At 31.4% G+C, this 27338-nt stretch overlaps 3 protein-coding genes across 3 annotated transcripts; all 3 read left to right on the top strand.

Annotated features, from left to right (window-relative positions):
- Window positions 1–16969: 16969 nt before the first annotated feature.
- Window positions 16970–19908, top strand: LOC145954747 (uncharacterized). The gene is made up of 7 exons (XM_083069434.1): window positions 16970–17653; window positions 17768–18113; window positions 18233–18290; window positions 18343–18532; window positions 18664–18868; window positions 18959–19123; window positions 19187–19908. The coding sequence occupies exons 1-7, from the start codon at window positions 16970–16972 to the stop codon at window positions 19906–19908; spliced, it is 2370 nt and encodes a 789-aa protein (XP_082925560.1).
- A 1010-nt stretch (window positions 19909–20918) lies between these two features.
- Window positions 20919–21857, top strand: LOC145954746 (uncharacterized). The gene is made up of 2 exons (XM_083069433.1): window positions 20919–21089; window positions 21324–21857. Exons 1-2 carry the CDS (start codon window positions 20919–20921, stop codon window positions 21855–21857), a joined length of 705 nt encoding a protein of 234 aa, XP_082925559.1.
- A 378-nt stretch (window positions 21858–22235) lies between these two features.
- Window positions 22236–22709, top strand: LOC145954745 (uncharacterized). The gene is made up of 2 exons (XM_083069432.1): window positions 22236–22382; window positions 22461–22709. Exons 1-2 carry the CDS (start codon window positions 22236–22238, stop codon window positions 22707–22709), a joined length of 396 nt encoding a protein of 131 aa, XP_082925558.1.
- The last annotated feature ends 4629 nt before the right edge of the window (window positions 22710–27338 follow it).

The following is a 27338-nucleotide window of genomic DNA, read 5'->3' as shown; positions in this document are numbered from 1 at the left end:
GTACAGAGAAAACTACATCAACCCACAACATAAGAAGCTTAGTCGCTCATAGCTAATCTAACTACACATAAAGGTTAAAGAAGGCTTTCGAGGGATCTTTCATGATGGATTTGGCTTCACTTTTCTCTTTCTCTCTCAAGGTAAACCTAATTTTTCTCTTTCTACAAAATGTGAACCTCTATTTTTTGAGCCTTTTATATGACTTGAGATATGGATATGTCAAGCCTAGCTTGTAAGTGAGTCTTCCAGTTCTCTTCCAGTAGGTCTTGGGTTGCTCTCACTTAAGAGCTTAAGCTAGAGTATGGGTTGCTTGAAGTGCGCCTAGCATAAAACATAACTAGAGCTTCTGCCTTGGCTTGTTTAAGCAAGCAAGGGACCTTGCTAAAGAAAGTCTTCATCATTTCTCTTTAATTGCTCTTAGCAAGACATCACTCAAGCATCTATGATGGCTTACTCTAATTGAGGCTCCCTGAAATAAATGCTTAATGTCTTTTACTTTCGCGACACTTTGAACAAGCTTTCTCTTTTCATGTTCTTCTTGTGTCTATAAACATTGAAAATATCTTATGAGGAATAAAATTCGTGTTACATAGTCTATTATATTTTATTACTTAATTTGGTTAAAAACATGATTTAGAAGCATAAGAAATGCTCAATAATTACCTAATATTTCTCAGAAATATACATATATTTGACAATTATTAGTTATGGCCATAATCGATGTTGTATGTGCAAAATACAACATTAATTATGGTTGTAACTGGTGTTGTACATGCAACATACAATGTCAATTATGCCCACAATAGATGTTGTATGTTGCACATATAACATCCGGTTTGGGACAACCGATGTTAAGTGCACTTAAAACACCGGTTAATACTTGAGGTTATATGTACCAAATATCACATTGACAAAAAAACCAGTTGTACAACCAATTTTACACATCAATACAATAATAACTTATGTGATAGATAGTTGAAAGATGATATGGTTGAGTATTTTATTAATTTAAATCATAATAATTATGTTATATCCATTTTCCTATTATAGGGGAACAATTGTCCTTTTATTAGGAAAATATTGATTTTGAATAAAAGGAAATTAATAAATAAAGTAACAAATTTTGAATCCTTTAAGATATTTTTATTATTTGAAACACTCTCACACAAGTTGGTAAATGAATATCAATCATTACCAATTGACCTATAAGCTATTGCAATTTATTTGTAAGAAACCCTTCAATGAGGAAATCGACCAATCGAAGTCCTATAGGAACATGAGTTGTAACAATAAGATAACTTTCTAACTTTTCCTTAATGAAATATTTGTCGATATCAATGTGTTTGGTCTTGTTATGTTTGATGGCTAAGTTGTTAAAAAAAAAATAGCTTCACGGGGATCCAAATTTAATTTTGAGGTCATTAAGGATAATCATTATCCATAGTCCTTCACATATTCCATGTTCCATAGCTTGAAATTCAACTTTTGCACTAAACCAAGAAACTATGTTATGTTTCTTGCTTCTCAAAGTCATCAAATGTTCTCCCAAGAACAGATAATACCCAGAAGTTGACTTTATATCTGTAAAGGACCTCGCATAATTTGCATCATATGAAGAAAAACAAGACATTAGAAGGGGGTTGAATAATGTCAATAAAAAAACTCAACACTTTTTGAAACAGTGAAATAGTATCGAAAACCTTATGAGTGCAGATGAAGAGTTAAGAACAAATAACACAAAGTATTTTTATATTGGTTTGTCTCAACCATCAAGATTACGTCTAATTCTCGATCAACTTAATCATGTTCCACTATTTTTTTTTACAAAGATACAAATATTATTTCTTAAGCCACTTCTGGCTCAACCTAAATATTCTTTGACTTGTCTGTTTAGGCAACTACCCAAGTATTCTTTGAACAATGAAGCCTCTCTAGGCTTAAACAACCAAGTATTCTTTAACAACAAAGCCTCTACATGCTTCAACAAACAAGTATTCTTTATAATCAAACCATTTTAGGCTTCAAGCAATAACATAAAGTTAAAGCTAGAAAATTACTTGTTTCATGTTACTATCAAGATGGGATACAACCAAATTAAGTACATAGTTTTTTTATAGAAAGAACGAATATAAATTTTTACAAAGGAATGTTCTCTTTTCTTTATGAATCTCCAGGTTTCTTTATATAGGTGCTTCATGAAGATGATCATTGCAAATCTTGAACATCTCTCACAGGCTCGCTTCATCTATCTTTGTCTTCCTTCCATGTGAGAAAAGGTGTTTGCTGGTGCATTAATTTTGAGCATTAAATGCATTTCACCAAATTGTAATTTTTTATCTGATCAAGAAGGCTACTTATCGCCATTATAGTACCAAATAAAAGGATATGTTGTCTGTGTCAATTAGGAATGACTTTATCTAAGATTTTACATGCATTGAAGGATTTGTTTGCCTTTTCTCTGATGCAAAGCATGTCTTTGTTCCTTTTTGAAGTGCAAGTACAAAATAATTTTTTTATTCCTTTGGATTTGTTAAGGAATATTATACACAAATATGATTTTATTATCAGACATCAAAATGATATATATTAAATGTGTTCATCTTACATACAAATTATTTTTATAAAGAAGAAATGTTTACAAAAATGTCTTTAAAAAATATCTTTGAAAAACTTATCAAATAAATTGTAAGACATAGATTATATGTGCAAAGTTATAAATCAGACGAAGCATATAGTATATCTCAAATACATTAAATGTTTATTATTCATTGAGACTAACAAAGTTTGTTGAATGTTTCTTTGCTTAATAGTTCAAACCAAAAAGCCATCTTGGAACTCACTAGTTTGTTAAAGACAAGAACCATATTTTTTTTTTATAAAAATCAAGATCCCTAATATCATGGGTAAAAACATATAAAGTCACTACTACAATTAATTACTTTGTACTGACATTGCTTCTACAAACTTCATTTAGTATGGAAAGTTGATAAGTAGTTTCCTTAATCAGATAAGAAGTACAATTTAGTGAAAACATGTAATGCTCACATTAAATGATTCAAACAGTCACTTGGCATTACAAGGAAAGACAATAAAGACAAATGAAGAAAACTTATGAGCTAGAGTTAAAGTGTTGCAACAATCATCTTCTCTAAGCTACTATATAGGAAGATTCAAAGCACAAGAAAGAAACAATAAACAAATATATATACACTTGTACAAAAACATACTCTTTGTAAATTTATTTTTTCTTGTAAACATTTACTACTCTGTACTAGTTGTATAAGATCTAATTGAGATAAACACAACATTTATGTAACCTTCATAACCATTGTTATAAGATTGAGTCTAAAAAGGCTTGTCTAACAAAGAATACCTATTTTTAGCATGGAGAGACTTGTCTGAAAAATAATACTTGTTTTGAGCTAGAGAGGCGTGATTGTAAAAAAATATTTGGTTGTTAAGCCTGAAGAGGCTTGTTGTTACAAGAATACTTGGATAGTTGCTTAAAGAGGCAAGTCAAAGAATACTTAGGATTAAGCTAGAAGTGGCTTGTCAAAATAATACTTGTATTTTTGTTTAAAGATAGTGAAACTCAATTTGGTTGGATTGAGAACTAGATGTAGTCTTGGTAGTTGAGATGAACCAATATAAAAATACCTAGCGTTCCATCTGACTGCTCTTTGTGTTTCATCTGACTAGTGTTACTAACTTTCTACAAAAGCAATGTGAGTTTTTGATACACACTATTCAACCCTCTTCTAGTGTTTATCTTTTATCCATAAATAATATCTATAAAAAAGTTCACATTTTTTCTAGTAGTTAACTAGTAACGCTAATAGTAAATAGTGTAGGAGAAGAGACATACGATACAAACGATAATTTTTGTATTGGTTTATCTCAGCCACCAAGACTATGTCCAATTCTTAATTCAACTAGATTGAGTTACACTATCTTAAACAAGATAGAAGTTTTCTCTCAACAAGTCCTTTCTGGCTTAAACCTAAGTGCTCTTTGAATTACCTTTTCAAGCAATCTACCTAAGTATTCTTTCTGACAAAGCCTCATCAGACTTCAAAACTAAGTATTCTTTTACAGTCAAGCCTCTCCAAACTCAAACAAGTATTCTTTTATAGACAAGCTTCTTTAGGCTCAACGAAGTATTCTTTTATAGATAAGCCTTTCTAGGCTCAAACGAGTATTCATTTAACAAGCAAACCTCTCTAAACTCAATCTTATACCAACAGTTATATTTGGATAAAATTTTACAAATATTGTTTCATCTTACAAACAAGATGTGATAGGACCAATTAAGAATAATATCTTGAAAAAAAGAATGAATGAATGATTTGTACAAAAGTTATCTTCTACTAAAAAAAAATCTTATTCTTTCTATTCTCGAAGTTTCTTATATATATAGTGGCTTGGATAAAGATGATCGTTGCAAAACCTTGAGGGTTCCTCACAAGCTTGCTTCGTTTATTTTCATTATGAGTCCCTTGAGATGAGAAATGTTCGTTGATGCATTAAATGATTGCACTAATTACATTTCACCAAATTGTCACTTCTTATTTGATCAAAGTGACTACTTATCAACTTTAGGATACCTAATGAACTATCTATGGCCTATGTCAAAGAATAATAGGTTTTGCATCGGATTTACTGACTTTCTTCGTGATTTTAGGGATATGTTTATCCTTATTTCTTGTGCACAACATGACATCATTTACTTTAACAAATTTGTGAGTTTCAACGAGCTTTTTTTGTTCAATTTGTTAAAGAATCAGTTAGTCATGCACCGAATAGTCATTACTTATTATAAATAATACGCATTAAGACTTTATGAAGTAATACTATATACTCTATCTGATGACACATTGTCTATCTAAAGGTTTGCATCTTATGCTTTGTCTAATTTGTACTTTGTAAAAATATTTTCCCTTCACATAAATGTGATGGACACAGGCTTCACTAATCTATATGCATGTGACACTAGTAAAAACTACTTTATCCCTACCCGAAGGCATATATAGAGTAGCCTAAAAGATTATGTCATGTCAAGTCATTACAACACTCTACATTAGGAGAAGATACGCTAGGGCACATCGACACAACGGTGTTGCCCAAGTTTCACCTCGTGTTCACAAACAGGTGGAATTGGGGCTCCTAAACCCATTAGTTGTCCTCATGGTCATGAATCCCCAAGTTTACATAAGGGGACCTTCCCTAATAGTGTATTCTGTAATTTACCCTTCATTTAAAACACTTAATGCATATGATGCATGTCACACAAAATTCATTTCATAGTTCATGTTATATCAATATCATAAGTACACATTACTTATCTTACTCACATCACTACTAAACAATCATGTCCAAACTTTATCTCAACTAAGCCTCAGCTTATTAGACATCACATCACATCACATGACCATCACACGATCCACACATATAAATGAAAGCTTGAAGTGACTAGTGATGTTGCTAATAAGCTAATTCCCTCTAAAAGTGATGTCAACATCCTTAATATAGAAGAGAAAATAAGAGTTTGTCACATGACAAGGTGCAAAAGGTGTGATGGAGGCGTGTTAGTAGAAAAGGAGGTGTAGAAGCAAATATGTAAAAGTGTGATTAGTGTGTGGAACATGTGACTTGTTGGTAATGTGTGAGCCAATGAGACAGTATGGGACCACATAGTGGACATCCACAACATGGAGAAACACTCTTTGCTCTCACTTGGTCCAAAGAAGCCTAATAAGCACATTTTCCAAATATTAGTTGTATCTCTTAAAATACTAAATACACTTCTAGAGAAAATGACAAGATCAAAAATAATAAAAGAAAATATTATAAAAAAGAGAAAATGGACTACTAAAAGTAACCCAAAGCTCAACATGAACTTAGGTCTTCTTCCTTCAAGCCTAACTCAATTCGCTTGGGCGTGATATCATCACCTGAAGAGGCACTTTTGACCATCACTCCAACACCAAGTAACATTTCTCTTTCTTCCCTCCCATCCATTATTACTCACATGCTAGTAATGATCTATTTGAGATCCCATCTTATAGATAACTCATACCATGGTCACTCGTTCTCAAAATAATATTTTCAAGTCCAAAAAGGAATTGAATGAGTCCAAACATCCATTACCTAAGAACCTTAAACCATTAGTAGTTAGAGAGGCCATGCAACATGTTCATTGGAGGAAAACTATTTCGAATGAATTTAATGCCCTTATTAGAAATGTTAAATGGTCATTGGTACCACTACCCATGCATCATAATATTGTGGAATTTAAGTGGATTTTTCACATCAAATGACATTTAGATGGCTATATTGATAAATACAAGGAATTTCTCGTGGCAAAAGGGTTCACTCAATTCCCTGGTGTGGATTTCAAGGTGACTTTCACTCTAGTTGTGAGACTACAAACTATAAAATTTATACTCACACTAGCATTGAACAACTACTTGTAAATGCATCAATTTAATGTAAATAATGCCTTCCTACAAGGAAGTCTCTCTAAATAGGTATTCATGGCACAACCACCAAGTCTCAAAGATAGTCAGCACCAAAATCCAAATTATGTTTGTAAGCTTCATAAAGCCATTTATGGGCTCTAACAGAAACCCTAAGCATGACATAATGCCTTGAAAACCTTCATTAAATCATATGGCTTTGTCACGAGCAATGGTGACTCGTCCTTCTTCATCTTTTCTTTAGGGAATGTGATAGCCTTTTTCTTGGTGAACATAAATGATCTACTATTAACAAACAATGACAATGGTTTTCTTTCTTCTTTGTCCGTGGGTAATTTCACGGATTTCCCACGGATTTTTCCGTGAGTAATTTCCCACGGATAAATCCATGGAAATTACCCACAGATTAGTCCGTGGGAAATTACCCACGGATAAATCCGTGGGAAATTTTGAGAATTTTTTTTTTAAAATTCAAAATTATATTAAATAATTATCCTATTTAAAGATATTAAATCAATCATAATTATGTAAATCAAAACAAGTTCATTCATACAAAATAAAATGACATACATAACAAATAAAGTTTAGGAGTTCAAATTTAAAAATAGCATATAGTACGAGCAGTAGAATTATAACATAATGTCTAATAATCAGAATATCCATGTTTTTGCTATCTAATAATAAAAGATTGAGGAGTTTCAATACATTCTTAGAATGTAAACTCATAAAAAATTTAAAAAAATTAATTTAATTATAAAATGAATAATCCAAATTATATTTATAAAATAAAAAGTAAGATAAAATTATAGAGATTAAAAATATAAAATTTTAATAATGTTATAAAACATTAAAAAAGAAAAGAATTAATAAATAATAGAAATAAAAAATTATTAAAATTACAATATAGAAATTCAAAAATTTAAGACAAAAAAGACAAAAATATACTTAAAAAATAATTCAAATTAAAATATAGAAATTCAAATATTTTAGGTGAAAAGACAAAAATATACTTAAAAAATTATTAAAGTTAAACTATTTAAATATATAATCATATTATTACAAATAAAATTAGAATATATAAAATAAAAATCAGTTAAGGGTATGATTATTTATTATTTTTTAGACAAAATCAGTTACAAGATGACGTATATTTCCATTTATCTATTACTATAGATAATCAAACAACTATATATTTAACTATTTGTCTTCCATTCATTTTTTCTGTCTTTATCTCTACTTTATATATATAGATTCATTGAAGTTTTAAATACTCATATTTATACTCGTTACTTTGTATTTTCCTGATTTACTTAAATATAAAATTCAGAAATCAATAAAATGTAAATTTAAGAAATTACTACAACTTGAAGAGATATTTTTAAATCAATCAGTTATTAGGAAAAAAAAATAATTATTTAGTGTAATTATTTTAACTTTAATGTTTTAAGTTTTAAATAAAGAAGATTTAATCTAGAAAAAATTCCATTAACCCCTACTTGAAATTTTTCTCAATAACGTCATATGTATATCTCTTCTCAAATTTTTAAGTGAGTATTAATTTTCTTATTTATTTATTTAAGTGGCACATACAACTACTTATATAAGATAATACTATTTATATACTATTAAGAGAAAATAATTTATTAATACAAATATCAATAATTAAATGAGATTTGATCTCTTATCTCATTATTTCAACTTTTTTGAAATTTATTTTAAATATCATGCACACTGTGATTTAAAAAATATATTAAATTTAAGTAATAATTTTAAAAAAGAATCGAAAAGAATCTTATTTTCAAAATTGAAGATCAATGAAAGTTTTCATGAAAATGACATAGTATTGGATGTAATTTAGAAATAAATGATAGATACATATATATGATTTGCAGAACATAATTTAACTTTTTTTCCCATTATTTAATTAATAGCGTTATTTTCAAAGAGATGAGTGATTTTTAAAAATTAAAGAAAATATATGTTATTCTTAAATTTGGACGTCATGTGTTGGTATTTTTCAAGATAAGTAAAAAAAATACATTTACGCTAATTAGTTTATAATTTATAATAACCTAAATATATAATTATATATAGGTAAGCCATAACTCACTCACTCTGATTTATATTTATCTTATTCATTACAATATATTTATATTTTGAAAACACCCATATAATAATGAAAATATTATATAATGCATTGTTGTGTGTATCGACGGGATCAGGATTGCTTGCATTTGAAAAATAATTGGCTTATATTTTATTTAATAATTTCAGACGGATTTAAATCTGTCAGAAATTTTGTCAGAAATTTCAGACGGATTTAAATCCGTCAGAAATTTCGTCGGAAATTTCAGACGAATTTAAATCCGTCAGGAATTCCGTCGGAAATTCCATCAGGTAAAATTCCGTCGGAAATTCCGTCAAAAATTTCTGACGGATCTAAATCCGTGGGAAATTTTCGACGGATTTTTGTCCGTGGAAAATTATCCGTCGAAAATTCAACTTTTTCTTGTAGTGTTAACAAACAGATTTGCATTGAAAACACATAGGTGTGCCTCACTACTTTCTTGGCACTAAACTCATACCCACCAAATCAAGGATCTTCCTTTCTCAACACAAGTACATTCGTGATGTTCTAGAAAAGTTTGACATGGAAGGGGAAAAACCAACACCCACCCCCTTACAACCATTTGTTGCACTATAGTTACATGATGACACAATTGCCCCGAATGCAACAAATTTCCACCAAATCATAAAGACCATCTAATATCTCAATCTTACTCATCTAGACCTATTATTTTCCATCAACAAGTTTACCCAATACATGCATAAACTCACCACCCTTCATCTACAACATTAGAAACACCTTCTTGATTACCTAAAGCACATCATCAACTATGATACAGTCCTCCAACAATTTTCCACAAACAGTTTGTTGGAATACACTAATACAGACTAGGGTGGAAATTTAAATGATAGAACCTTCGCATTTGCCTTTATCATATTTTTTTTGGGGGCAATCCTATCTCTTGACACTCCAAAAAGAAAAGGATAGTAGGCAGATTATCAGTAAAGGTCAAATACAAGGTTATCGCCACTTTCATTTCAGAGCTAATGCGGTTACTAAATCTACTCATTGATAGCATTGTCGAATCAGTATAAAAAAATTACTAGATTTTTTTTCAAAGATTTGTAATATAGGGAATAACCTAGGTAATTCTCCTCAAAGACACAAGCCAATAGGATCCAAAATTATCACGTAATTAGAAAGGGAATTTTTATGAACAACAAAGAGAATTTAGAATATTAGAAACACAATTAGAAAATTTAATAAAAAATTAGATCGATTCAAAATCTTGATTGTTACAGTAAAATTTTCATTATTCAAATTATAATCCAAATTCAACCAACCTAAATCTACATAAATATAATCTAAATGTAGATCTAAATCTAGATCTATTGAATTTCATAAAAACATGAAACACAATTGCGATCTCACAATTTCCTTGAAATTTAAGAATGGTGAATGATTGATTTAAGCAATTTAGGTCTAGATCTAGATCCAAAATTAATCTTCAAATTTGATCCCGATCCATTAAAACAAAATTCATAATCATGAAGAATAAAAAATGGATCTAGAACAGAGAAGAAGACAAAAAAAATTCATACGGTAAAAATAAATTGGGAACTTGAATTTTACATAATTCATGAAATCTCAAATCGAATGAATGGATTAGCCATACATCTTCATCAAGACGCTACAATTACTTTGTGTAGAAATATTTAAAGAGAATATTTTAAGAGAGAAGAGAAGGAAGAAAGAATTTAGAGAAACTTGTAGAGGAAACAACTTTAAAATTTGAAAAATGAGTGTAAAGTGTACATAATAAGTCTTACAACACCTATTAATAGAGAAATATAATGGGACTAATTGGAGTAATTAAAGGTCCAACCCACTAAATCAACTAATTACATCACTAAACAAATCCTAACATTACAATCTAAAAAGAAAAAGAAAATACTATGCGGAACCACAACTTTGTAACACAATTTTAGCTCACTTAACGTCCAAATGGGTCTTTTCTCCCAACAAAGAAGTTATAGTACTCTCTCTTATATTTTTAGGGACACAAAGAACACCCAAATACAATGTCGGGAGCTCTACATATGACCTGTACAAGAAACAATGTCAAAATAGAAAAAATTGTGAAAATTAACTAGAATTTACAACTAAGACCAAAATGAATAACTAGAACAAATCAAAACTAATATATCACAATATGATACTAATAAAAGTCAAATTATCCAAAAATAATGCATAGAAAGAGAAACAAAAATTGGTTTATCACTCACACAATTATATATCCCTTTACAACACTCATCATGTCTTTAACAATGTGTGTACAAATTATCTATGTACAAACTCGATACTATACTCACACATGAAGCATATATCTCTTGAATATCATTTTGTTCGCAAACAAGTCTAAGAAGGCATAATTCAAGTGTAACATGTGTCAACAAAAGATCAGCTCGTGGACATCTTCATAAAACCATTACCCTGATCTTGCATGGGTGTATTAGATAATATGCAATCTAGTTTGTTAATATATTTTCCTATTATTATAATGTGATAAGTTTGTAACAACAGAGAATTATTAGTGCTTATTAGTTTTTCATTATTGTTATCATTAAATTGTAACAACTTATCAACTTTCAATTATTGTTATCATTTGTCATTTGGTTATAACAAACTCTATCTATATATGTAGTATACCTCTATATTAACATATGTGCCTCAAACCCTAGTTGGTGAATTTAGTAGATTTTCTTATTATTAATTGAAAATTTTCTTATCATGTAATGAAAACATCTTAGTAGAAATAACTAACATTTAAAGTAAATATTCACTTTGCTAACTATAACATTTAATATATCACTTTATGGCCTTTATCGAGGGATTGTTGTGTGAATGTAGTCTTGTGTTGGAAAGGGATGTAGTATTGCTTGGACTTTGACCTCTTGTTAGACTTCTTCCTCTTGACCATTCATTTTCTCTAAAATATATTCCCTTTTGGGGCTTCTAGACCTCCCTTTTTTCTTGATAAAAGCGCCTATGTTCACCCCTACGACTATCACTTTAATTGCTTCTTAAGAAACAAACCTAATCTCTAATTTTCAATAACATCTTTTAACTAGTAACAATCATTAATATCATGACCTAAAGCTTTATGACCAAAAAGAATTAGATTGGTCTTCTCTTCCTTTATTTCTCAATGGTCTGAGTGGTTTTATATTTTTTTCCCAATATTCTATATTATACACCTTATTCCAGATTCCCCTTCTAGGCATTTTTAATGGCTTATATTTTTCATATTTTTGGCCCTTCTCTTAATAAGCCTCCACTCTTGTGTAGTGGGAGCATATGTTGCTTTTGTAATTATATTTTTCTTTCCACCGCCACTGTTGCCTTTATTTTTCTTGTTTCTAAAAATTTCATTATTGTCGTATTTTTCCCTTGATTTCAAGTGGTGTGAAAGCTTGGACGTATAACGATATTTTGATTTAGTTCCATGCCAACTTTTGTGCTTTTATCATCAAACTATAATTTTTTTAATTTATTTCTAGTTGTCATTATAGATTTTTTTTTTTACAACAAAGGATTTTATTGAGTGGGAGGATAAAAGGTACAAGGAATACTCAACCCAAACAAGTTTTTATCTACACACATGAGTATCTTTCATGAAATCAAAACATATCCTCCCCCTCTTAGTAACCCATCTATTACAAATAAAAATCATCCCAAAGTACTTTACAACTAAAACAGATAACTCACAATCATAACTGATTTTATACCAAAAAAAACTATTAAACTCATTAGTTGTACAACCTTCTAAATCTTTACATTGTCAGCAATAATAAATGTCCCTCCTTAGCTAATGGTAGAAATTATGCATGCTGCATGCTTACTGTTCATTTGTCAAAGCTAAAATCAAAATGATTTTTTTTATCGAATCTTAGTCAAGTCCAAGATATGACTATTATGTCCTGTAATAGTTTTAATCTGTCAAAATTTCCTCATTTAAATACACAGTTATTTTTATGCTCTCGTAAGTTCCAAATAACTATGCACAACATGACCCTCCATCTATCTCTTATATGTTGATATGTGAAGAGTATAATAACTAGTTGAAATCTTGAATATGGGTCGTAGTCATGCATGACGGTTGAAATGCCAACTTATTTGTAGAATTTCATTCAAACTCTATCAAATTTATTACATGGAAATAAAATATGCAAAATTGTTTCTTTGTGTACGTGACAAAAATGAAAAATAGATCCACCTTTTTCTAATGCAATATTTATTTTCATGAGATTTTCAGTTGTTGGTAGCCCATGAAAATAAATCATCTAAAATAGAATTATTATCTTTGATGGTACTTTCAATTCCTAAATTTTTCAAGTGTTTTATCAACCTAGTTTCCAAACTTCAAAGAATGTAAAAAGTTGTATGTTGACTTGTAGACCCATCTAGTCATGTCTAGGTATATGTTGCTTTCTTCTTTGGATTGGATCATCATTTATTTACATGCGTGTATTCAATTTGGTCAATAAAAATGTGATAAGAATCTTCTCATACTATCCCATGTTACTAAAAAAACAGAGAATGTGTGGATTGAAATAAGGTTAAACAAAATGGAATAATTTAGATTTTTTTTATGAGTAACTAATTGAGATTATTTCCTACACCTTTTTCCTTCTGCTCATTCATTCATTTAACACTATTTTGCATTTATTATTCATTGACCCATATGTCACTTTACTCAAAGGAGTGTATTGATCGAAAAAGAGTAAAAAGTCAAAAATTAATATTACAAAAGAGTAATAGTTTAAATTATTAAATCTAAGTAAATAATTATACGTTGGTTATGCGTTTTACTTTCTACTTATTTAATCATTATGATCATAATTATTAAATTTAATAATGGTATGATTTAGTACAACTCATTGATTTAACTATTGAAAACTCTAGGTTTGCAAAACTGTGCAGGATGAATGCCAAATGTCGAATTGAATAAATGGAGATAAACATCACCAATGAATTTAATGGGATGAATATATTATCAACGATTTTGTACCCAAATTTTTTTATTATCTTGTTATAAAAATTAATGATCTTACATTTGATAACTCTATTTTCCTTTAATATCGATAATTAATAAGAAATGTGAAACAAAATATGGCCTATTTTTTTCATTAGCAATTCAGAGAGGACGATTGAGTTATCTAGATTTTCTTAAATAACGTTAATGTGTGAACTTGGGTTAACAATGTTAAATCCCTAACTTGCATTCTATGTTCCATATCTATTTACAATTGAATTTAATGAATTTCACTAATTATAAGTTGCCTACTTTTTAGGGAGTAGGGATAGTGTGAAAGGTATAGTTCACCACTTGCATGTTTTGTGATATATAAAGTTGCAATTAGGTATTTAGGATCAGATGAATTGTGACTTATATAGTTATATACATAATATTATATTATAAAAAAAATCAATTATTAGTTAGTTTTAGGACAATCAAGTATTAGTTATACTTTTCGTATTCTGTATTAAATTGTTTAGGATTAAACATATTTTTTATCCTATAATAATTCGTGCATGTGGAGAAATGAGTACACTACAATAAATAGTCACTACTACATTTCAAGTTTTTACTAATGTTTGTATACTTCCATTTATTCAAATATTATTATAAATTAAGTTAATAAGTTATTATAACATATATTTTTAGAAAATGTTCCTATAAATAGAATAATATTTTTTTTATCTTAATATTGTTCTTTATAATTATCTTTCAAAATTAAGTCCTACATCAAGTAAAAAAATGACACTTAAAAAGATATATATAACTAAAGAATGGAATTTAAAATAAATAAATTTTAATATATGATATAGATTTTGTGTTGACTAACTTAGGATATATTTTTACTTTAAAAAAAACTTAAGACATCTTATATCTTAAAAGATTTGTAGACAAAAATCATAAAATATAAATAATGATACAATTTAATTATCATTTTATAATATTTAAAAAACTTAATAATATTATCAAAACATTACAAAATACTATTTTAATTATATTTTTAAAAATATTTCTACTAATATATAAAATGTTATTGGTGGTGGAAATAAATTTACAAGTGGATTAGCATGATTGGCGGGTGGTAAAAAAAATTACTATAATAGGTCCATCTATAATATTAGGGATTTCTTGGTCGGGAAAGAAAACAAAAGAAGACAATCTTATGCCTTGAAATGTGACTGAGTTGGAAACGAAATCCATGCTCCAATTTCTCCAAGGAAGACCACAGAAATAACAACTATAAAGGGACCTGAAATCACAGGTAGATTAATCTATTTTGTAATATATTTAATTTTAAATAGAGAAAAGTAAGGAGTGAGAATAATGTCAAATAAATACGAATAACTCAATAGAATGTACAAAATTATTTATAATCAACATTATATATATATATATATATATATTATATTTTTGTTATAATAAAATTTGAATTATTTTAGTAGTAACTAGTCAGGATAAATGAGCATTATCATAATATCAACCAACAAAATGTAAGATATGACTGACTTCCTTATTCTCTTTTCTCCTTTTTATTTCATTTTCCTCTAAGCTCTTCCTTCCTTACCATTTCCAAAGGATGATCATTCGAAGGGTGAAGAAGTCCAAGCTCTGGAGAACTAGGGGGAACTTCAAGTAGTGGTGTGCACGAGTCATCTTCGCAGTTCTCTTTTTCTTCCTTCTTCTCTTCTTCTTCCTCGGGGAGCTTGAGATTGAGGTAAGGGAAGCTAAAAATTTATCATTGATTGTTGCTTGTAACATGAAAGTTGTGTTGTTTGATAGGTTGGCTGAATGGGGATTAACTTGTGTAGCATTTGAGTTGAAAGTGAGGTGTTGAGTGGAAGGGAGAAAATGTGATGGTTTGGATCGGATTCTTGTTGCATGTGGGGTATGTGATGTTTTCTAAGTTGCATGTTGGTAGTAGGACTGTTTTCTTGTAATTGCATGTGTTGGGGCTTCTTTGATTGCAAGTTTTTGATGGATTTGAGTGAAAAATGATGTGGGAAGCCATTGAAGGGCAGAAAGCTCTTCACTTTGCACTAGAGCGCTGAATCAGCGCTGCAACTATGAGAGAAAACATAGAGGCCGAGACATGGAGCTGTAGGTCCAATTTGGGCACTACAATTCTGGGAGAAATTAATTTGGTAGAGAGTTGGAGCTGCAACTCCAAGTTGGGCGCTGCAGCCCCAAGAGAAAATGAAGCTGACAAAAAGTTAAAGTTGGAGCGCTGAAGCGCCTGGGCTAGATGACCAAATTTGGTCTTGAGATCTTCATGAAAGTTGTAGCCTTGGATGTTAGCTTTCCAATGGCACTATAATCACCCAAAAAGGATGTCTAGCGCTCCAGTTATGATCTTTTTAGTGAGAAAAATTCAAGCTGTCAGCATTTAGGAAAATAGTTGCGGTTTTACAATTATTAACACAGTATACGAGGGAATTAAAACCTGAGTTCCGCATGAAAGTTGTAGAAAATCTTCTTATCTTTCATATGAGATAAGGATGAAAGTGATTGGAGTAGTAGAACTCTCTATGGATTGTTTTAGGTGAAGGTTGTTAGTTAGGAATAAGTTATTTTGATAAATTACATGTGATACATGTTGTCTGATGGGTGAAATTGGTAAACATGAATCGAATGCTTATGTCTATTGCATGTTATGATGTTTTATGGGATGATTCTAATGAGCATTGATATGTTATCTTTGTGTACTTGAAATGATAATAAGCATTGGAATGCTATCCTTGTGTACTTGAAATGGTGATGAGCATTGGTATGCTTTATATGACTGATATGCTATGTTGAATTAATTGTGAAGCAGTGGTATGCTTTTATTGTATGAATTGTTAAGTATTGGTATGTTGTTCTTGGTTGAGATGTTAAGCTTTGGTATGCTATACATAAATAATGTTATTGATCTCTATATGCATTGACTAGATGTGATGTATATAGTAGATGTATGGTAAGGTGTGGATGCACTACAAGAAAAATTGTTATTATCTACAAAATATTACCGACGAAATTTTTTTCCCTAAATAATATTTAGTTATCTACGAAATATTACCTACGAAATTTTTTTCATAGATAACTTTTAGTTATCTATGGAATATTACCAACGGAAATTTTTTCGTAGATAATGTTCAGTTATCTACGGAATATTACCTATGAAATTTTTTCCGTAGATAACCCACGAAAGTTGTTATCTACAGAATTTTCCATAGGTAACATTACCTACGGAATTTTTCGTAGATAACCCACGAATAATAATAATAATAATAATAATAATAATAATAATAATAATAACAACAACAATAACAATAATAATAACAATAACAAGTAAAGTCTAGGTCAAGCATGATAGGGCCTGCAGGAGAAAAAGATCATGCCACGCTGCCGCCGAACCCACCAGATCGAGGTGGCACGTTCGAGTCAAGTAAAGTCTTTTTTCGAGATAAGATGATGGGAGTTCAAAATCATGCTCCGACGAGGGTGAAGAAGGATCTCATTGGACTTAATCTTTTTAGGGTTGAATTGGAGGAGGGGGATCGTTTGAGACCCAAGTGTTTTATTGATGATAAAATACTACATGAGTTGTGGGTGCCATGGAAGGATGCAGTGATCATCAAACTCTTGGGGAAAACAGTGGGCTACCCTATGATGAAGGATCGTCTACATGCAACATGGAAATTGACAAGTGGATTTGATATGGTGGATTTGGGACACAGGTTTTTTATGGTCAAATTTGATTTAGCTATAGACAGAGATAATTTGGTTGATGGCAGTCCATGGATGATTTTTGATCATTATCTAACAGTACGTCCATGGTCTCCAGATTTTGTGGCATTGGAAGAAAAAATTGATCACACACTAGTATGGATAAGGTTCCCAAGTTTGGGAGTGGAGTTTTATGATGAAAGCATATTGATGGCCCTAGCTACGGTGGTGGGTAAGCCCATCCATGCTGATATGACTACCTTGAATGCTTTGAGAGGTAAATTCGCTCGCATATGTGTCGAGATAGATCTTGCCCAACCGATGGTTGTTAAATTTTGGTTTCGAAACCATTGGTTTCATGTCGAGTGTGAGGGGTTACACTTAATCTGCTAGCGATGTGGGCTATATGGTCATACAACGGGGTCTTGTTTGGTTAAGGGGAAGGAGGCTGATCTGACGACGGATCAAGACTTGAGTACATGGAATATTGTACCAGCAGAAAATCCTACTATTTGCCAAGCAATTGTGCATGATTATAGGGGTAACAACGAAAATCAAGGAAATAACGATCTCTATGGGGATTGGTTAGTTGTTAAAAAAGGGAAACGTTTTAGAAATAAGAATCATATCCGCTTTGTAGGGACAATGTCTGATAAAACAGATGGAAGTGGTCTACGCAGAGGCAATATTGACAAGTATAAGTTCTCTTTATTGAGCAAGATGGTTATAGAAGATCAAGTCATGAGTGATGACAATCATAAAATGAATCACGTTGAAAATTATGGTATGGGTGAGGCACACATGGCAGAGGCTCATAAAATTGGAAATAAAAATAAAAGGCAATGTGCAGACCATAATAAAGGGATATCTATTTCCCACAAAATATCTGGTTTGAAAAAGCAGCTGAGACCCTCATATTTGAAAACTGCAGTTCTTGTGATATAGGAATCGCCCTTCTCAGGTTTGGCTAAGTCAACTGCATAACCTCAACACTCTCCAGCTTTAACATGTAGTCATCTGAAAGATCTTAAGCATGGTTTTAAAAGTGCCATGCATGTCAAAGTTCTGGCCCCCAACATGCTGAGGAGTGTGGATGAACCAGAACCACCAGATAGTACGCATGAAGAAGATCATGTTCATATTAAGCATAAAGAGATGTGTTCGAGGTGGGTTGACAACAATCATGATCATGAAGTTGATATGGTAGTCGAAAGCCCATAATTAGGTTCTCCTAACCATAGTGTGGAAGATATGGTGGTTGAGACTCCAAACCCATCATGATGGAAAATCTTATTAGTGTGTTCCTCTTGCTTATCATTATTATAATGATTAAGTTTAAGGATTTTAGCATTCTTACGTGGAACATTCGGGGTTTTGGTAGTAAACGAAGCCACTACCATATGAAAGAACTACTTGTACAATACAAGCCTACTCTTCTTTTTGTTCTGGAAACTCACGTGTCATTTACTGGTTCACAATTTTTCTGGAAGAAGGTAGGATATGCGTTTATAGCGGTGAAGGAAGCTCAAGGACACTCAGGTGGGATTTGGGCTTTAAAACAAGTAGGGTTAAGTTGCATTATTGCCAAGATGGATGCCATGAAATAGTGCCCTACTTTGTCTATATCAGAAAGAGATTGCGTGTGGAAGGTTTCTGGTGTTTATGCAATCCCTTGGTTCGCACAATGTAAACAACTATGGGACTACCTTAGTCAATTGAGGAATGATATCCATGACCCATGGATGATGGTAGGGGACTTCAATGATATTTATACTCCTTTGGAGCAAAATGGCGGTGTGTTCTCATAAGTTCGAGCAAATCACTTTGAGTCTTGCATGCATCGATGTGGTATGTTAGACTTGGAGTTCTTTGGAACAAAATTTACATGGCAGCGACGTTGTAGGGGTGGAAGGTTGGTATCACGAAGGTTGGACAGAGGTATATGTGACGAAAATTGGAGAAGGATGTTTCCTGAAGCCACAATTAAGCACTTGGTTCGTAGACATTCCGATCATAACCCGATCCTGTTACGATGTAACCATGTAGTCTCTAATAAGAGGGATAAACCTTTTAGGTTCCAAGCTGCATGGTGTAATCATCTAGACTATCTAAAACTGGTTCAAGTAGCATGGCATAAAGAGGCAGGGAATGTGGCTAAAGCTCTATCTAATGTCCAGAAGGAGTCCCAGACTTTTAATAAGGAAGTGTTTGGGAACATTTTGCACAAGAAGAAAGCTCTTGAGGCTCGTCTAAAGGGGATTCATCATTCGCTTGAACGTGTGGACTCAGTTGCACTCATCTCTCTTCAAAAGGAGTTATTCCAAGAGTATGAGAATATTTTGTTTCAAGAGGAGACACTTTGGTTTCAAAATTCAAGAGAAAAATGGATTAAGTTAGGAAGTCGGAATACCTCTTTTTTCCATACTCAAACGGTAATTCGAAGGAAGCGGAACAAAGTTCATGGCCTATTCCTTGATTATGGGGAGTGGTGTACAGAACATGACCAATTGAAATCGGAGGCAATGCAATTCTTTAAGAAACTATTTTGCACTTGGGAAGGAACGGGAGGTGGCCAATGAGGCTCAGACATTGTGAACCTATCGGAGGAGAATAAAGCACTTCTTACGGCACCAATTAGGAAGGAAAAAGTTCACAAGGCTTTAATGAGTATGAAGTCATACAAAGCTCCTGGGCCTGACGACTTTCAACCAATATTTTTCAAAACTTATTGGTCCATAGTAGTAGATGATATCTGGCATCTAGTGAGAGTGGCGTTCCAATCTAGGAGTTTTTATGTTCAATTGGCAGAAGTGTTGTTGGTCCTCATTCCAAAGGGGGATCACCCAACACATTTGAAGGATTTTAGGCCTATCACTTTATGCAATGTGATTTACAAGATTATATCCAAAGTCTTGGTTGGTAGAATGAGAGTATTCCTTCCAAAAATCATAAGTCCTATACAAAGTAGTTTTGTACCAGGCGGAGGCACTGCTGATAATGCAATTATATTACAGGAAGTCATTCATTGTATGCGCAAGTCTAAGAAGCGAAAGGGGAAGATGATTCTAAAATTGGATTTGGAAAAGGCTTACAATAGGGTAAATTAGCGCTTTCTCCGACAAAATTTAACGTTATTTGGGTTTCCAGACATCATTGTTTCACTCATCATGCATGGTATTACCTCCTCCTCAATTTCCTTGTTATAGAACATGAGTAAGATAAATCATTTTTTCCCTCAACGAGGGTTGAGGCAAGAGGACCCTTTCTCCCCTTACTTATTTGTTCTCTTCATGGAACGCTTAGGTTGGATTAGATGCCAATTCACATTTCAAATGGAGGTCCTACAATTTCACATCTATTTTTTGTTGATGATGTGTTATTATTTGGGCATGTCAAGCCTTCACAGGCAAGAATTATGGTGAATATTCTTAGAGAATTTTGTGTTATGTCTGGCCTAAAAATTAGCTTGGAGAAATCTCGGGCTTACGCATCAAATGTAGTACCCTGTGGGAGAAAAAACAAAATCTTTGTTATTATAAACATACAATTCACACAACAACTGGAAAAATATTTGGGGTTCCCAATCATTATGGGTCGGTATAGGAATGAAGACTTTGCGCATATTATAGACAAAGTAAACAATAAGTTGGCTTCTTGGAAAGGGAGGACACTGAATAAACCTGGTAGAGTGACTTTGGTAAATGTTGTTTTATCAGCTATTCCTTCATATCAGATGCAGATACACTGGTTTCCTCAACATGTTTGTGATTTCCTAGATAAAAAGGCAAGGAATTTTATTTGGAAAGGTAACAAATGAGTGTGGACTCCATTTGGTGGGATGGGAGGACATAATAAAGGCTAGAAAAAATGGTGGGTTGGCTATTAGAATTGCGCGTTACATAATGTGGCTATGTTGGGAAAGTCGGTCTGGGAGATTCTTCATGGAAGCCAAAAGATTTGGGTTTGTGTTTTGATTCATAAATATATGCGACAGGGTTCCTTCTTTCTAGCCTCTAAAAAACCTGGATCACCTATCTGGAATGCAATTAGAAAGACTCTCCCTTGGTTGGAGGATGGTTTTGAGGTAAAGCTTGGGGATGGAGCTAGCAGTTTCTGGTTTGATATATGGTTGTCAAAGGAAACTTTGGGTTCAAGAGTTCCTTGGGTACATATTAGTGATTCAGAACTAAAAGTGGCTGATGTCCGGGGAGGTTCTAGTTGGAATTTGAACGCACTAGCAACCACAATCACACCTGATCTCTATGAATCTATCAATTCATTGTCACCGCGACTAGTGCAAGGGGTCCTAGATGTTTGGATTTGGAGCACGAATACCTCAGGAACTTATACGGTTTGGAAGGCTTATCAATGGCTTCTTCAATCCTCGCTGACAGGGAGTGTAGAAGGAAGTTGGAAGTGGATATGGCAGTCGCCTCACTCAGCAAATATTCAATTTTCCTATGGGAGGCCTGCCATAACTCAATCCCCACAAGGGGAACTCTTGCAGAATGCCACATTACTAATGTAGATATTTGTCCTCGGTGTCATGAAGTAGTGGAGTCAATTTACCATTATTTATTTGAGTTCCAATTATCTCAACAACTTTGGCATTCTTTGGGTTTGGTTCCACCCTCGCCTCCACTGAATCTTGTGATAACAATAAACTGGTTGAAAAGGCTCATAAATTTACGTGGTACAGTTATTCCAGTTTTGTTGTGGGTCACATATGGAAGTCTCAAAATAAGATGATTTTTGAAGCAACGTTGATACATTGCATACTCTCACAGCCAAGGTGTATGCATAACATAGCGCATGTCAGAGAGTCTTTCAGAAGACTAGCTTGGATAATAGACAAAATGTTGTGCCTCATTTGGTGATTTCGAAGGCACCAAACCCACCTTGGGTAATGCTGAATGTACATGGTAGTGCTCTACAGAATGCTGGTCGTGCTGGGTTTGGAGGTTTGGTGCGAGACTCAGAGGGTCAGTTTTTATTTGGATTTTTTGGAAGCCTTGACATTTTGAACAACATTCATGCAGAGATTATAGCCCTTGTAAAGGGGTTAGAGTTATGTTGGGAGAGGAGGTTCTCTCATGTCTAGTGTCAATCAAATTCTCTTTATCTGGTTCAGCTTGTTCAAGAGGGAAGCAACCCTCAACATCATTATGCAAATGAGATTACACTCATCCAAGAGATATTGGGTAGATCATGGAGTTGCTCCCTCACTCACGTGTTTCAAGAAAGAAATTCCTGTGCAGATTGGTTGGCAAAGAAGGGCTCGACGTTAGATGCTTCCTTAGTGATCATTGAAGAAACAGAGTCTGCTCTTCAATTGTTATTAGTTGCAGATGCATCAAGAACTTCCTACCTCCACTTGTAGGGTTGGATTGTTTTGTTTAGGTTTCTTCTAGTTTGATTTTTCTTTGTTTTCTTTCTTTACATTTGTCACAAAAACAAAATAATAATAATAACAATAACAATAATAACAATAATAATAATAATAATAATAACAATAATAACAATAACAATAATAAAAATAAATAATAATAATAATAATAACAATAACAATAATAATAATAATAGCAATAACAATAATAACAACAATAACAACAATAATAACAATAACAATAACAAGAATAACAATAACAATAATAAAAATGACAATAACAATAATAATAACAATAATAATAACAACAATAACAATAACAATAACAACAACAACAACAATAATAATAATAATAATAATAACAATAATAATAATAATAATAACTATAATAATAAAAATAATAATAATATCAACAACAACAATAATAATAATAGTAGTATAAGTATGAGATTGTATAGTTGAGGATGACTTAAATGAATTAATTTGTACTACTTATACTGATAACATGCATTTGCTTTCGGTAGCTTATCTCATTAAAACTTCACAGTTAAGCGTGCTTGACTTGAAGTAATATAAGGATGGGTGACCTTTTGGGAAGTTTCCCAGAAAATGTACAGTAAGGACAAAACACGTTGAAAAGTGAAGCGTCATGAAATAACATTCTTGAGAGGCTAAATATGAAGTTTGTTACATTAATAAATTTATTAAAATTAAACAAAAAATTTCTGAAAGTTATCTACGGATAAAATCCGTAGACAACAACTTTCATGGGTTATATACGGAAAATTTCGTAGGTAACGTTATCTGTGAAAAATTTCATAAGTAATATTATCTACGGAACGTTATCTACGAAATTTTTCATAAGTAACATTATCTACAGAAAATTCTATAGATAACGTTCCGTAGATAACGTTACCTACAAAATTTTTCGTAGATAACGTTATCTACGACCTTATTACCTACGAATATTTTCCGTAGATAATTGACAGTTACCTACGAATTTTCATGATTATCTACGGAAATTTTCATAGGTAATGCTAATTTTTCTTGTAGTGATGTTGAGAATGCAGTGTGGCATTATAGCATGATAGCTAACTTAGGATTTGAGAAGAGAAAATTATTTTGAAAGCTGAAGATTTCACATAAGGTATCTTGGAGTAATGCTTAGGTAGGCCACTATTTGGAAAACCCTCTTTAAGTAGGTGTGTCTCTTGGAGTAGGTTTTGAGGTGTGTTGAGTCTCATCCAAATCCTTAGTTAGTGGTTGAGTAAGGTAGGAGGTCAAGGGCTACAATCCTTAACCAAGTACCTGAAAAGGTTGTGTGATTCCTTGAGGATAATTAGTGGGCAAATTCCATATGTGACTTGGTAATGCATGCCAAGATCGTGGTAAGCCTATACCTAGTTGTACTATTCTTGACGGTGAAACCGGACTTTCTTAGTGTAAGTGATGAGACCCGAGAAACTAGAGGAGGGATTGGTATCCCATTTTGCTGTGATCGAGCCGAAACTTTGGGTGTGAAAATGATTGGATTGGTTTAGTAAGGTAAAAATCACTTAGATTGCTCATGTTGTTAGGAGATCTTTGTAAGTGAATGCGTGATGATGCATTGGTCGATGTGTTTGCATATGATATATGTTGAGGTGTGTTCATGTGCATTTGATGTCTTTTAGGACATGATTGGGTGAGGTACATGCTTGCTTGGGATGTGATTTGTTTTTATACATGATATATGGTGTGTTGTTATATATTATAGACTTGTTTTTATATGTATACGTTTTTGAACTCTAGCTTACCTTTTTTGTTTCCATGGTAGTTTGGGTTGCGATGATCATACGCTGTATGAGAGCAGATAAGGGCTAGGCTTGAGAAGCTGATGCGGACAAGTGTTGCGACTATTTGATGGCGGTACTACTGATGTACCTTGTATATGTGTGCTTGATCGATACTAGGATGTAGGATTATTTTGGGATGACTGTATATATATATATATTATTTATATTTGTTTGGTTTTTTTTATATACTCATGATAATTATATGTATGGTATATTTCTTTCATTAATCATGTACATTCTAGTAACTTAGCTTTAGTTGCTAGTGTTAGTGATTCCATAAAGTGTGGCGACTATGGCCGGTTGTTACACAAAAAGGATATTTCACTTTAAGTTCTTACTCATTTAAATCCCCAAGGTCAAACCTCCAACTACAAATTAATTTAAACTTTATTTCCTATAGCCATAGAATAACATTTATCTTTATAATGTATGAAGAAACAACAACAAGATGAGTTTAGGATATTTTAACAAAACTATATTATAGTTAATATTAATATAAAAATAATTAAGCTAAATAAGTTTGAGTATTTTTTAATTATTTAAAATTTAATATAATATAATTTACGTAAATGGAATGTATTAAAGAATATTAATCAAGTAAATGACAGTGATAAACATCATAAAATAATTAAATAACATAAATTAACAACACTTTATTAATTATTTAGAATAAAAAGTATCATAGATTAAGCAAGTAAATGAAGTTAGGGATACCCTACTAAATAAATAAACATAAATATAACATAAAATAAATAAACATAATAGTATATAGAATTTAAAAGGATAAAGATTTCCTCCCCCTTACCTTAGAAGATAGAATTACCAAGAGTTAATTGTATAAATTTTTTTTTTCACTATCCTTCTCTAATCCTTTCTCTCCTTCTTCAATCTCTCTTTCCTACTCTCTTTCCTTTTCTCTGCTCGCTCTCTGTTCCTCCTCATGGTCCCTCCTTGACCTATTTATAGGCAAAATTATTATTATTATTATTATTATTATTATTTATTCATTAACCAGCCTTTAAGGTAACATTTGTTAGAGATAACTTCTTATCTCTTCGTACACCTGCTTCAGATAAGGACTGTAGGTTTTTTTTTCTTTTTTTTAAAAAAAATTCCTATTAATAATTTAAAATATAATAATAAAAAAATTGGTTTTTTTTAATAGAATTTTATATTCTCCAAAAAAAAAGTTTTTTTATAACATTTTAAAAATAAAACATTATATTTCTATTTATTATTCAAGTATAGTAACTTAAAAAAAGTTAGATAATAAAATTGAGAATAAATATTATATATTTCTATTTTAGTTTACCGAAAATTTGGTAATAATTTTTTTTTAATATATTGTAATTATATAAAATATTGTACTTATTCTCTATTTATTTTAGAATATAATAAGACTATTATTTTAAGAATAAAATGATAATAATAATAATAATACAATTAAAAATACTATATTAGAAATTGAAGATATTATAAATTCATATTCATACGTACATGTCACTCTTAATTATTGTTAGTTTACCTTACCCTTAAATCAATTATTCAATAAAGTAACATTTCTTTTTCAATTTTATTCACACAACTATATATTTAATAAAATGGTAAGAAAATACTTTTTTTACAAATTTAAAATACTTTTGTTTTTATCCAAAGACTCAACCAAAATCAACTAGCTATTGATTGAATTAGTTAGGCTTGATTTTAAAAGGAAAACTCAACTTAATCCAAATTATTTTGCTCAATTAATTTAAATAATAAATTTAACTAAATTCAACTTAAACCGACTCGTGAATATTTTACCCCACTCATAATAACTATATATATTTAATATAATTTCTCATTACTCCCAAGGTTGCACAAAAGTATAAACAAGTTAGATGGTGCTCACTTATCATCAATATTGAGAAATTGACAGAGTAGTTATTACAATTTTATATTATTGGAAAAAATTATGTTTGAACCATAACATTATGTGTAAATCTATGATTTTCTAATACATCAATTATAGAAAATTAGAGGATCTTTGAATTTCATGATACTCACATAATAATAAGAAAGTGTGTACCTTTCTCCATAGTAGAAAACTCCTTTGATCCTTAGAGCGCTTTGATCTTCTTGAGAAGAGAACCAAGATTTCACTCCCTTTGACTTTTCTTTCTACTCTCTCTATCTTTCGTGATGGCTAGGGTTTGAGAGAATACTTTCTGTCAGGGGTGTGGACCTTGTCTCACATTAGTGGATATTTATAATCCCTAAAGATTGTTATTTCCATCAAATAACAATTATTCTCATAAATGCTCCATTAAACCCATTTATGATTTAGTCTTTAATTATTTAATTATTTATTTATTAGTCCCTTTATATATTACATATTTCCTACATGAGACATAATTATCTTACATTCTCCCACTTGACTCATGTGACATTTCTCACAACGGACAAATAAATAAATTAATTAAATTAACATAATGCGCATTAAAATGGCTAAATCATTTTATACATTGGGTTCATCATAATTTCATATTAAAAAATATGAACTAATTTGAGTCATGGCGGTTGTACATCAGTTTAATCGACATAGTCCCTTCCATGTACTACAAACAAGTCTTCTTCTTAATATGATCGTTAATAAGGAGCACATAATTGGTCCAACATTATATCTTTATTCAAGATAACACCTGTTTACATTACTCTAACACAAATATGCATAAAACTATAGAAAACAGGTACTCAGAAACATATCATTAATGAGCTCAAAATGTCAATCACTTAATATCAAATAAAC

Source organism: Cajanus cajan, chromosome 2, assembly GCF_000230855.2.
Source record: "Cajanus cajan strain Asha chromosome 2, NIPB_CcT2T_4, whole genome shotgun sequence".
NCBI lineage: Eukaryota > Viridiplantae > Streptophyta > Magnoliopsida > Fabales > Fabaceae > Cajanus > Cajanus cajan.
The sequence above is the reverse complement of the archived record's forward strand: the minus strand, read 5'-3'. Positions and strand labels throughout refer to the sequence as shown.

Excerpts from the sequence above, each read along its gene's own strand:
- LOC145954747 (XM_083069434.1), top strand. The coding sequence starts at position 16,970 with ATGATAGGGCCTGCAGGAGAAAAAGATCATGCCACGCTGCCGCCGAAC. Across the intron at positions 17,654-17,767 it reads TAGATCTTGCCCAACCGATG|GGGAAGGAGGCTGATCTGAC; the intron begins GTTGTTAAATTT and ends TGTTTGGTTAAG. Across the intron at positions 18,114-18,232 it reads GAATCACGTTGAAAATTATG|CTGAGACCCTCATATTTGAA; the intron begins GTATGGGTGAGG and ends TTGAAAAAGCAG.
- LOC145954746 (XM_083069433.1), top strand. The coding sequence starts at position 20,919 with ATGGGTCGGTATAGGAATGAAGACTTTGCGCATATTATAGACAAAGTA. Across the intron at positions 21,090-21,323 it reads TACACTGGTTTCCTCAACAT|GGTTCCTTCTTTCTAGCCTC; the intron begins GTTTGTGATTTC and ends TATATGCGACAG.
- LOC145954745 (XM_083069432.1), top strand. The coding sequence starts at position 22,236 with ATGCTGAATGTACATGGTAGTGCTCTACAGAATGCTGGTCGTGCTGGG. Across the intron at positions 22,383-22,460 it reads ATGCAGAGATTATAGCCCTT|CTTGTTCAAGAGGGAAGCAA; the intron begins GTAAAGGGGTTA and ends TATCTGGTTCAG.